Source organism: Equus asinus, chromosome 3 (assembly GCF_041296235.1).
Source record: "Equus asinus isolate D_3611 breed Donkey chromosome 3, EquAss-T2T_v2, whole genome shotgun sequence".
In the NCBI taxonomy this organism is placed as follows: Eukaryota; Metazoa; Chordata; class Mammalia; order Perissodactyla; family Equidae; genus Equus; species Equus asinus.
Genome location: NC_091792.1, coordinates 56989090 through 57002082, shown reverse-complemented (window position 1 = coordinate 57002082; position 12993 = coordinate 56989090). Strand labels below are relative to the sequence as shown.

Sequence of the window (12993 nt, the reverse complement as noted above, 5' to 3'; positions counted from 1 at the left end):
CCCTTCTGTTAGGCTATCTAGAAAAATGATGAAACTCACTCAGCTAGAGAATTAAAGCATTTATATCTCCCCTCAACACTTAGTTTTATACAGCTTTCCATTCCTCTGCCTTTCCAGCCACTTCTTTTCTTGGATGCACTAGAAAAGAGAGGGAACTAGCACCTCCCTTGTCAAGTTACTCGACTGTAGTCTCTACCAGCATCATTCTTGATTTTTCCAATTCTACCACGCTGTCAGAAGCAACGGGAACAGTAACGTTAAAATTCAAGTTATATAAAATAGTGAAATATTCAAGCCTGAAGACATTTTTAGATAATCTTTGGAAGTTTAGATTGATTTAATGACATAATTTATAAAATATTTTCTATCCCTTGAGGGTAGAATATACATTGAGAAATCAACACCATATGGAGAGAACAGACAAAAAATATGGAGGAACGTCACCACAGTAACATTGATGGCTGATCGCATATGCTGGGAAGAACTAAATTCTCTGTTGAAATCTAGTTTGCTTCCCACCTGTAGCGCTGTGTGAGCCTTCAGTTCAACAAAAACTTGTAAACTAAGTGCTCGTTCTGCTACTCGGTGACCCGGGGTGTGCTGGTTGGGATCCCAGGTGCGGACATGGCACTGCTTGGCAAAAGCCATGTTGTGGTAGGCGTCCCACATATAAAGTAGAGGAAGATGGGCATGGATGTTAGTTCAGGGCCAGTCTTCCTCAGAAAAAAAAAAAAAGAGGAGGAGGATTGGCAGTAGTTAGCTAATCTTCCTCAATAAATAAATAAATAAATAAATAAATAAAGTGCTATTCTATTTCCATATGGGCTACTAACAGTAAAAAAGTCAAAAGAAAAGGAAGTTAAAGGTGCTTCAAACACTTTTTAAAAACCTTTTAAAAATGCAAAAAATTGTATGTATCCTCATGATGGGTCTATAAAAGAAATGGTGTAGGAACATACTTTTCCTTTTTATCCAATCTCAATTCTCTAAAATTCTAACAGATAATAATAGCTAACACTTTAAAATGGCTTGCTATGTGCGATCCAGTTTTCCAAGTATTTTATGCACATTAACTTATTTAACCCTTACATCAACTCAACCCAGTAGGCAATATTTTAATACTTATTTTAGAAACAAGAAATCTAAGACACAGAGAAGATAACAAGGTCACACAGGTAGCAAGTAATAGAACTGGAACTAAAACCAGGCAGCCTAGCTCTAGTACCCATGCCCTCAACCATTGTGCATATTTCCTTTCATAGTTGAATTAATATATAATTTCATGTGTTGGTATGGTCTGGGGTATTTCCAATGTAGTTATAGTGTATGGTAAATTATATGCAGTCCAACACTTTGATATTGGTAAAATAATTATTCTATGATCTTGACAAATTTTGAAAACAGTCTCTTTGCTTTTGTCATATAGGATACTAACATTGCGTACATCACGAATTTCTTGTGACTATTTAAGGACAGCTTCACATGGTGTCTGGTACATGGTAAGAAACACTAAATAAATGTTACCTTAACTTTTGTGTTAATATATTGTCTTTTATTATTACTTTTATTTTTGTTTTTATCATAATGATTTTATCACTTTTATTATTCATATATTATCTTGATTGGCACCTGAGCTTACAAATGTTGTCAATCTTCTTTTTTTTTTTTCTGCTTTTTCTCCCCAAATCCCCCCAGTACATAGCTGTATATTCTAGTTTTGGGTCCTTCTAGTTGCAGGATGTGGGATGCCGCCTCAACGTGGCCTGACAAGCAGTGCCATGTCCGTGCCCAGGATCTGAACCAGCAAAACCCCAGGCCACCAAAGCGGAACGCACAAACTTAACCACTTGGCCATGGGCCCAGCCTCTATCTTGAAATTCTTGGCAACTGAAGACTACTCTCCCCTTATTCTTGTCATAAATTCCCTCTCCCACTGCCCCACCATCCAACTTACTATACTTAACCCCTTTGTTTTTTCCTTTGCTCTCTGTATCTGGTCATTGTCTGCATTTATTTTGACAGGTACATTGTTGTCTTATTGACCAGGTGGCCTCATGGTTTCTCGACATCCCCATTCAGTATTATAGTCTTCAATCCTTATTATAGGATTATATATACTATGATAAACATCTAATTACCTATCTATCATTTGGCTAGATATTATGGATATCTATAATACATCTATATTGTTTCACATTTTACAGAACATTTCACAAATGTTTAACTCCCTCTCCAAATTAGCAAGATAATTGCATAGGAAAAATCTCAGACCTGTCTGCCAGGAGGCACTCAAACTATTTAAAGCACAGGCTCTAAATTTACCTTTTAGATCATAACAACCTTCTCTGCTTCTCTTCTACTTTTTTTTTTTTCACCTATCTTCATTCTCCTTAGGGACTGGCTCCTCATTCTCTCAGAATATCAGGCTTCTTCTGGCTTCTCTTGTCTCCTACCAACCAACCACCCTACCTATCATTCAGGTGTTTATGTCATTGCAAATCCCACCAATAGCTCTTATCTGTCTTAAAACATAAGATATATTAGATGCATATTTAGTCTCACCAGTCAATCTTTTACAATTTTGTTTACACCTCTACAACTGTGTATAACTACAATCAAGAGAGTACCAGGGAGTCATTACCAAACCCAATGACCTTTGCAAAGTCCTCACTTTCCTTAAGTATGTGGCTCTTAACATTGCTCATCATTTTCCCTTTTTATGAATCCAGAGTACATGAACTCAAATTTTGTCTTTGTGCCTTACACAGCTATGAATTTAGGTATATAGAAGAACCTATCTCAATGATGTTGGAGGATTAAATCAGTAAATGTACATAAAACGCTTAGGGTCACATAAATATCACACAATAACTGATGTTTTCTCTACCTCTTCTAAATCTAAATAGTTAGAGCATGCATTTTGTATAAAACAATTTAATCTAGCCCTATAGTATAGGTGCATAAGTGCCTTTTCTTAACTAATAGATTGTATGCTAACTGAAAACAGATTTATCTCTTCACGACTTATTGACATCAAGGTCTAGGACAATATCATATACACATCCAATAAATATCTATTTTATCAATAATAGACAAATTTACAGTGATATATTTTATATATTTTATTATATCTTTATTAGGTTTGCACACTATTAAGCTTATTTACTACCTTCAGTGAATGTTCTAAAAAATGAGAAAAATGTAGCAATGCTATTTGTTAAGCTTCCCTTAATTGGCTACTTACTATACACCAGGTTTATAGATATTAATCCAATTATTTCTCTCTGCCACCCTTTTGTGGGGTAATATCTATGTTGACATATGAAGAACTGAGTTTCAAAGATGTCAAATGACTTGACCAAGGTGGTATATTTTGGTAAGCGCTGAGACCAACATATAAACTTCAAGTATCGGCCCTATCTTCAGCCTAATCCCAATGTCCTGATAACAGATGCAGCTCAATATTCAGCCTCTGTAAGGCTGAAACTCTACCTAATGGTCCAGACACTATATCATTCTCTCCCTTTTCTAAATGCCAATGATGCAGATAGAACATGCTACTATGCTGTTTGTTTTGTTTGTTTCACAAAAATCAATTTTATTTCTCCAATCTGTTATTTAAAAAATTAAGAATGAGCACAATTCAATATGCTTTTTCTGTATCCTCTAACTCAACTGAAGGGAATAGTAATTCTATAAATTAGCTTCATGATTTTGATAGTTTCTACTCTGCTTTTTAATTTTTGTTCTTCAGAATAATCCAATCCCTCTCATGACCAAGATTTAAACAACAACAAAAGTAGTTCTCAGATTCTGGCTTGTAATTTATGTAGAGAAAAAAAAAATGCCTATATGCGAGAAATGAACTTTATTTGTTGTAGGAAATAAGGGTGGTCACTACAAGAAATATTGCTGTCTCTTTTTTTCCTCTTCTATTTAAAATTTCAACTTTAGAATAATTTTCAATGCAATATGCCAAAAAAATTCAGTCATTTTTTGCAATAAACAATTATATGTGAAGTGAAATTAGCAAGCTGTCATTAATTATTAGACCAAAAAATTATGAAAAAATGCTCTTTTATTTTCTAGACCCTATTTATTTGTTTATTCAACAATCCTCCCTATCAGATTTAACACATCAGTGGCAAGTCCTGTCCATACTCATTGCTCTGCTGTGCTGTCTTGACATTGCCTTGCAAAGAGAAATCATCTGTAAATATTTATTAAGCAAACACTAATTACCTTGCTAAAAGCAATGATGGCTTATAAACGCTTATACTATGTATAACAATAATCTCTATTCATTAACCCTTATTATATGCTGTTCCAGAGATTAAGCATTTAATCCTCACCGTAACACTACAAGAAAGGTATTATCAGCCCCATTTGCCTCAAGAGAAAACTGATCTGGGAAGATCAATGACTTGCTAAATGTTACAAAGTACTAAATGCTGAAACTAGAATTTGAACCCTGATAATTTGATTCCAGAGCCTACACCCTTACACATGAAAAGAAAATGAGACAGTATGGAAATTCGGATAGTTCCTCGCAAATTAAGTTCAAGTGGATTCTCTTGCTGGGGAGACATGCCAAGAATAAGGGAAAGAGAAAGCCCAACTCATTGATTGTTGGGTGGGAGCTTTGACAATTTGGTCATTTTATTACTATAAAAAAGTTCAAAATGATTGATAATAAAATTCCCTGTCTCTGGCTTTCTAGACTTCAACTACTGAAATAACATTCCACGAGTATTTGAGAACTTGAAATAAATTCAAAATTAGCCTTCTCCGCTTTGATTGAAACAGGACCACTCCTTGCGACAGAGAACTGGTAGCCACCACCCTAGTCTATGACAACCACAACTACAATGATAGTGTGATTGTATACCAATGAATTGCCCTGTTTATATTCTGTGCAACTGTAATAGGCTAAATCCTTATTGTGATTCTCACACTTGCTAAAGAGATGTAAGTACTTCTAGAGACAAATGAATTTTCTTTCTCTCTCTCCATACTTTCTTAGAATTATATTAATAACATTTAAATGATGCTTCAAACTCGGTTCACTGATAGGTTTTTGTGGATTTAAAGCAATGGAAAAAGCAAGTTACAAAAGTAAAGAAAAAAATGTAGAAAATGAAACAGTTGGGTGGATTTATTTTTCCTTTACAAATGAGACCACGTGTGTGGATGCATGTTTGTGTGTACATGTGTTGCTAAACGAATATGTGAAACAAATAGATTTACTTTGAGAGTGCTGCTAACCTAGTCCACATTTTTTCCCCACCACACTGGAAGTAGAAAAGTTGGAGAAAACATTGATGTGATTTACCTTTAACCCTAAATATACCTTTATCTGTTCCCCCTCTTTCTGGCCACCTCGTAGGAGGTTAGTAGTAACAGACATCAGGGTATTTGTGAGGAATAGTGGTGGTAATCATGTCTTGAACATTTGTGAACGCCCTGTACCTTCTTTTCAATCTCCAAATCAAACCGGTATATCTATTTTTTATACCTGTCTAAATACATATGCTCAGCGGCACAAATATTTTTTATTTGTTTTTTGTTGTTGTCGCTTCAAGCTTTACAACTACATTTTGAGATCATTTAGGAATTGTTAGCTTGATGGTATGACAGGCAGAGTCATATGGCGAGCAAACATCTCGTTTATGAGTACATGTCTTTATCTTCACTATCATCTTCAGAACTTCCTATTTCTTTACACATTTGCACCTTTGATTCCATAAGAGTACTTTTGTAAACACATATGTAAATATAAAGGAAAGAGAACAACGTGGTTATGTCAGATGGTTTGAAGAATCTGACGTATCCAGTACTCACCTCATGATCAAAACCAAGTCGAGAAAATGAGAAATGAGAGTGGTTGCTGGACAAAACATATCCAGATCTGATTCTGTATGCCACTTACATTGAATAACATATTTTCCTTATTTTAATTTTGATTCCCTCCTTTCAGGTAATTCTTGATGAGCCTTAGCTGGCTTTCATCCGTATATAAGTGCTACAAGGGGAGACACAATTGCAAACTTCCCTAAAGGTTGTCATGTATTCTTGCCAAAACTTAAAAAACAAACAAAACTGAGTTCTCTCTACACCACTGAAATTACTCAAACGTCCTCACCCTTTTCCCTATATATTCCACCTTTGATTTGGTTTCTTTTATAGAAAAAACTTTACAGGAGGCTAATTGATTTCAGCACAGCTTATCCAACTCAGCAATGAGCAGAGGGAAAAAAACACAACCCTATCAGATTTTTACCAGACAGAAGATTGCGTTTCACACTGTCTTCCGTGGTGCAATGGGATGAACTCATCATGTTTTGATCCACTAGGTCACAGGATATAATTAAGACACTTGTTACAGTGTTCTGTGTGGTACAATTCTATAGGTAGTCAGAATGGATTTTTCCATAAATTGAAGAAAAAGCCTTTTAAAACTCTACTTTAAAATCTACGTCTTAGCTAATTAAGAACAGTAGGGCTCAAACTAATGCATCATTTCACATCTAGAGTGTTGATCATGTACCCTCCTGAACGCAGGAGGTGAGAAAACCTTAATTTTCTTCTCCTGTCCTTAGCTCTTTCAATATCTAAGGTGTTTGCTGGAAAAGAAACGCAGACACATGTTATAACTTTATGATCAGCATGGCAAAGGAAAGCATGAGGCTGTTTGCATACTCTGGGTGCCAATTATCTGACATCTTCACATCACAAAACAAGCTTAAAATGCCACGGAAAAAATATTCTTAGCCAAAAGGAAGAGTTCCCCAAAGTGTGGAGCAGATTAATATTAGAAGAGATAGACAAAGATGCAGAGGAATCTCTTTTAGGAGAGTTTTCTTTTGTTTTGTTTTTAATGGAGGTTAAGTCCCTCATCTGTCAAGTACAGTTTACATACGAATATGACTAAAAACAAATATGACTTCACAATATTGTCCACATCCAAGACGTGATCTCAGGACTTTATGTACCTTCTTAAGTGGCAAGCATGATTAGCCTTATTTTATAAAACAGAAATTCTGAAGTTCAAAGAAATGAGAAGATTCCACAATTTAAAAGTGACTTGAATGACTATTTATTTTTTATTTTAACATGATAAAAATCTAGGTCAAATGTAAGTTTCTAAAATCATTGTGAACAATTCTGAAAGTGTGATTTAAAATTCTGGGATTTTGGGGCCAGCCAGTGGGGTAGTGGTTAAGTCCACGTACTCTGCTTTGGTGGCCTGGGGTTCATGGGTTTGCAGGCTCAGATCCTGGGCATGTACCTATACATGGTTCATCAAGCTGTGCTGTGACAGCATCCTACATAACAAAATAGAGGGAGATTGGCACAGATGTTAGCTCAGGGCCAATCTTCCTCACCAAAACATAAACAAATAAAGAAATAAATAAAATTCTGGGATTTTGATCCTATTTTTTTTTTTTGTGGTAATGAAGATTTGCTCTGAGCTAACATCTGTTGCCAATCTTTGTTTTTTGGAAAAGGAAGATTAGCCCTGAGCTAACATCTGTGCCAGTCTTCCTCTATTTTGTATGTGGGTCGTTGCCACAACATGGCTTGGGGAGTGGTGTGTAGGTTTGCCCCTGGGATCTGAACCCACAAAACTGGGTGGCTGAAGCAGAGTACATGGACTTAATCACTATGCCATGGGGCGAGCCTCTGATCCCATTTTTATTTCAAAAATTGCAAGATCTTCGTATTCTGAATCTTCATGAATTACTTCTGCAACATGTTATTTGCAACTCAGCTGCTGAACCATTAATGCTAGCTTTTTTCATTATTACTAATCTCTTTAATGTACTTAAGAAAAGTAAGTGTTTTGTGGTAGTTTTTATTTATCTATACTTGCATAAATGATTAGGAAGAGAAGTGTAATAATGCTGGACAGTAGTTTTGTTCTAAAATATGGCATTGTCCTATCATATTAATGCAGAACTTACTTAAGATCTGAATATGTAACTAGGCTTTAATTCAAATGCAGCTGACAATAGAGCAGAGTAGCAATTCAAATTTTAAAAAGAAAAATGAAATTAAGAATTACTATAATCATACAATAACGATTCTCAGCTAAATATCATGTTATTGACAGGTTATTTTTAAATACATGTATATATTTCTAAACAATATAAAAGATATACCATTCCAATAAAACAAAAAAGCAACAAAATTAATTCAACCGAAGACATAATAATTATGATCGACAATTTATAACATCTAAACAAGAACTATAAAACATTTTTATAAAACCATAAAATTCTCAAAAGTTTAATATTTATTTCAGTAACGATTCAATTTTGCAAAGCTTAAACAATAAAAGAGACTTTTTGATTATTGTGTTATTAAAACTATTTTATCAATCCTCTCTGGTAGTGTGAGGGAAAAGAAAAAAACTTTCAGATGAATAATTTAAAATTTTATTTCGTTTTTGTTCCTTTTCTGCATCATAGATGGGGCAAATGTTTAAGTATTGTGGAAATTATCATAACTATTACTTTTAATGTGAAACTACAATGAATACAAACAATTAATTTGTAATAGTATAGAAGATGAGAAAAAATGTGTAAAATACTAAACATCATGAAAATTAAAACATGCAGTTTCTATCAGTGTTTTCAGTTTACCTACCTTTAATTTATCTGAAATTATATAACACTATTTATACTTAATAGTAGATAGACAAACCATTAATGATGTCTTTGATAAAAAAATACAAATTGAGTATTTAAAAAGTATTAGCCATTCTATGATTTTGAATTTCACAAATTAAAGTATTTCCCTGCAATCCACTGTAATAATTAAAATATTTAAAACAGTGAAGGTTTTCAACTCCTGTGACCATCGCCACGTCACACTGAGAAGCAGAGCTGCTGTTCTACACACTATAACTTAACTGCTGTAAAAATAGACTGTCCAGTTGGTCATGTGACTTGTTTTGAATAGCTTCAGTACTTATTGCTGTCAATGCCTCCATCAGCACATTATCCTCATCCTCAGCATTTTACAACTTGGTGATAAATATAGTAAGACATGGCTTTTGAAGAACATTTAGCAATTAACCATGAAAACGTCTTTTTAAAATAAATTGCTAAATTTAAATAACACATGACCTGACAGTCAAATTATATGCTTCAAGTGAAAACTTATGTATTTAGCTGACTTATTAACATTGAAATATAGATACATTAACAAACTATTACATCACAATGTTAAGAATGTTTAATTCATCCCTGCAAGTGACTTTTTACTTGGTCAAGTGCGTACATACACATTAATGATTTAACTCTTACTTATCCAATACTTGTATAAGGATGTCAATATATCTTAATTTTCTTTCCAATTATGTTTAATAATGGAAGAAAACCAACAAAAGCTTATCTTTCTCTGTTTTGCAATGAATTACTTTCCATTAATTGATCAATTAATTTCTACTTTTTAAACTTTATTTTAAATCTGTAAGAAAGTATTAGTTTTAAAACCATTTTTTAGGTTAAAAAATGGTAAAGTGCCTGATTGTCATTCACTTTATGGCATATTTACTCTTTTCTTTATTCTTGGTTTCAAAACATTTACATGGGATTATTAAAGTAGAATGTCACAAGATATCCATCAATCAGAGTTATTTATTCTATAGTGTATGAAACTTCAAGAAACACCTCCTTCTCTTGTCACTCCATACATTTCATATACACTAATTTATTACCTGATATTAAGTATCATTTTATTACAGAAGAATCAGAAACAAGAAAACCATTTTGGACAGTATTATGACAAGTCAGAGAGTTGATTTGCCATATTTTTCTTTTATGCCATTGGACAAAAGAATTTCTCATTAAGGGTCAAAATCAATAGAGCCTGTGTGAAAGTTGTAAAGATCTCGTTAATAAGATTAATTAGTGTTTCAAGTTAGTTATACCAGCAAATATTTCAGGTGGTTATTGTTAATTGAATTTGCAAAATTCAAGGAAAAATCATTGTGCTTTTGTTATTTTATCAATATTAGAATGGAAATTTTACATAATAGTGCATTAACTACTAATGTTAATAAAATCTTGTTGTATATTAACAGTTAGAGAAATAAGTGACCTAAATAGGAAAAAACGTTTCACATTCAAAGTGCCCATATTTTTTTTCACTGGAATGACAAAACAGAACATACGTCAAATCAAAGTTACATCCCTGTTAGAAAGAATGATAAATATCAACTAAATGAAAATATATCCCAACATTTTTTCTCAAAATTCCAATCCACCAAAAATCTATAAGCAAATAGTTATCTTTAAAGTTTAGAGACCAGTAGTGATTTCTTGTCATAATGTAAAAGCAGATTACTTCTATATATCTCACACCTAACCACTCACTCTGTAAAAAGAAAATTTAAACTTTGTTATGTGTAAGAACAAATATTTAATTCCCATTAATATATATTGCTGTTGTCCAGAAATGGACTACTTAAACACTTTCTATGTGTGGAAGGTACATCGTGCATGTGGCTGATGACCCTTGAAATTAAGAATATTAATATTCCAAGGTGATGCACAAGACTAATTGAAAAAGTGTTATATCAGTATCATGAAGGCGGCTGCATTCTATTGTTCAAAGTTTAATTACAGAAACTGTTTTATTTATCAATAAATAAGGAATTCAACAATATTGAATTTCATCAACATTTGTGAAGTATATTTTGCATCATTGCTAAGAAAGATGGCTATTTTGATCCATGTTAAGTCATGAGCGATGCACATACTAATGGATTGCATACTAAGTAAAAGGAAACATACCACACTGCGTGGTGTTTCAGATATGAAGGAAAGCTGTTAGCAACAAACTGTTATCACCAGACTGTGAAACTGAAGGGACATCCTTAGTTACTCTGCCTGTACACCCCATCACAACACCTTACCAACAGAGAAGAAACAGAGACTTCAAGTTTCCACAGGGTAGAAAGATGTTGCTAAGCAAAAATCACAACCCAAAATATAGAAAACTCTAGCTTGTTTTTTGAGAACTACTTCACAATTTTAACGATTTAATGGGAACCAATTCACTTTAATATAGACACCCAAACCAGAGGAACAGCAAAAACAAATCCCTGTGACTGACTTGCACCAAACCCACTCCCACGTCCCACACACAAGCAGTCACCTTTCATCTACCTCAAGCCAAAATCAACCCAAAGACCAATTGTGAAAGATTATCTTCTCTTCCTCTTGACCTCTCTCATCCTTTTCTAGTTTATTTTACATTTCACCGATGTCATTGCAATCTTAAAAGGACTTGCTTAAACCCCAAAGTCTCTAGAGTCTTGTAGTACTAGCTCTGAAAAGACTTGGGGGAAAACCCAAGGCTATCCCACATCTGCTTCCCTGTGTCCCCACGGGTTGCATGTCTTACCAATCCTCCTGTGGTCTTTCTCTGGGTGGTACTTACCTGCTGCTCCCCAGGCTCTGTGGATTTCACCAGGTGCTTATCCTTGTACAGAGACCAGAGACCAATATTGGGCAGGAAAATTAAAGCCACCATGAATAACAAAGTCATCTGCAGAAATCTCTTCTGTTTCCTCTTCATTGCAAATGACAACGGAGAAGAAAAGTTAAAAGAGATGGTTCCCTGACAGCTTCTTGTATTTAATGCCAAAGTCCTTTCCTCTCCCCTGCGAAGCACCAGAAACTGAGGAGAAGCTAAAAACTTTTGTTGCGTGCTCAGCACCAATCTGCACGATTCAGACGGAGTTGGGCATCTGCAGAACAAACGCACAGTTACTTTCCCCCCAGAAAACTATGACGAAGGCATTATCTATTGGCTTATAAGTAAATGACTTGACTAAGGAAACCATTAAGCCTATCGATCTCCATTAATGTAAAACAATGGAGTAAATATGATAGTTTCGTAGACTAATCATAAGCTATGAAAAAGTCAATAGCATGCTAGATCATTAAGAAAACGGGAGTTTGGGTGATTCCCCCCCCCCCCCCCACACACACACCCTTTAATGTGGGAGAGCTGGTTTGGGGAGGAGCGGGTCAGTAGAGAAACTGCGTGGGAGGAAGCGGCTCAGCCCCAGCAAGTGTCAGGAAGAAAAGTGTCCGCTTTTGACATTGGAACATCACCTTCCTCGTCTTCCCTGAACATCTCCTCGTGTGCTCCCCTTGGGATAACCCACCTGAACTCAAGTTCAACTCCCTCCGGAGCCAGAGTGCTGGCGGGCTCCACGAGAAACCAGGGACACGGGATCCGAGGCAGAACTCCTGTTTGGATGGAGGTCCTCAAACTCCTGGATCCTCACGCGCTGGTTAAACACTCCTCCGCAGGCACAGGCTCGGCGACCTGGGAACCTGGAGAAGAAGAGGCTACAGATGTCAGCGGAGTCCAGCCAGAAAGGGGAGGCGCCACGACGCTTCTCCTCGCGTGGTCCTCGGAATGTGATCCTCGCGAAGTCAGAGCTCTGCCCATCAATCTCTTCCCCTTCCTCCGGTGACGCTCTCACGCTCCGCTGCTCATGTTACCATTCTTTTCCGGCAAGTGAACGAACCCAAAGAAACATTACGAGCCCCTGAAGGGCAGTGTTTTCAATCTCTCTTCCGGTGAAGGGGATGGAGGTGGCGAAGCCGAGTCTGAGCAGAGCTTGGCAGTGGGCGAGGGCGCCGGGAAGGCGAGCAGAAGCAAAGATGCGCCGGGCCAGCTCCGGGCTGCCCGCTCCTCTCTCGCTGTCGCCTGCCTTCCGCCGAGAGGAGGCTGCTGTCGACCACGTGCGGGAGCCCGCAGCCCGGGAGGGGAGGGCGGGCCACCTGGAGGGGGTGGGCAATTCTTCCCAGCTTCCAGATCCTATATAAACAAACCCTGACGCGAGGAAGAAGAGGAGGGCGAAGATGCTGCAGGACGAAGACGGAGCTCCCAGCCTCGGCGGATCCTCGCTTTCTCTGCCAGGGATTTTCGGGGCAACCTGGGACGGGCAGAGATACCAGCTTCCCC

The 12993-nt window shown here is 36.3% G+C and overlaps 1 protein-coding gene across 1 annotated transcript in view; it reads right to left on the bottom strand.

The window, feature by feature from the left end:
- Positions 1 to 12778, bottom strand: part of GALNTL6 (polypeptide N-acetylgalactosaminyltransferase like 6) — a 1096422-nt gene extending 1083644 nt beyond the window's left edge. The window contains exons 1-2 of the mRNA XM_014842142.3: positions 12185 to 12778; positions 11452 to 11761 (exon numbers count right to left, since the gene is read on the bottom strand). Coding sequence (XP_014697628.3) covers positions 11452 to 11589 — 138 coding nt within the window. The 5' untranslated portion in view covers positions 11590 to 11761; positions 12185 to 12778. The remainder of the gene's footprint in view (positions 1 to 11451; positions 11762 to 12184) is intronic.
- Between the last annotated feature and the right edge of the window lie 215 nt (positions 12779 to 12993).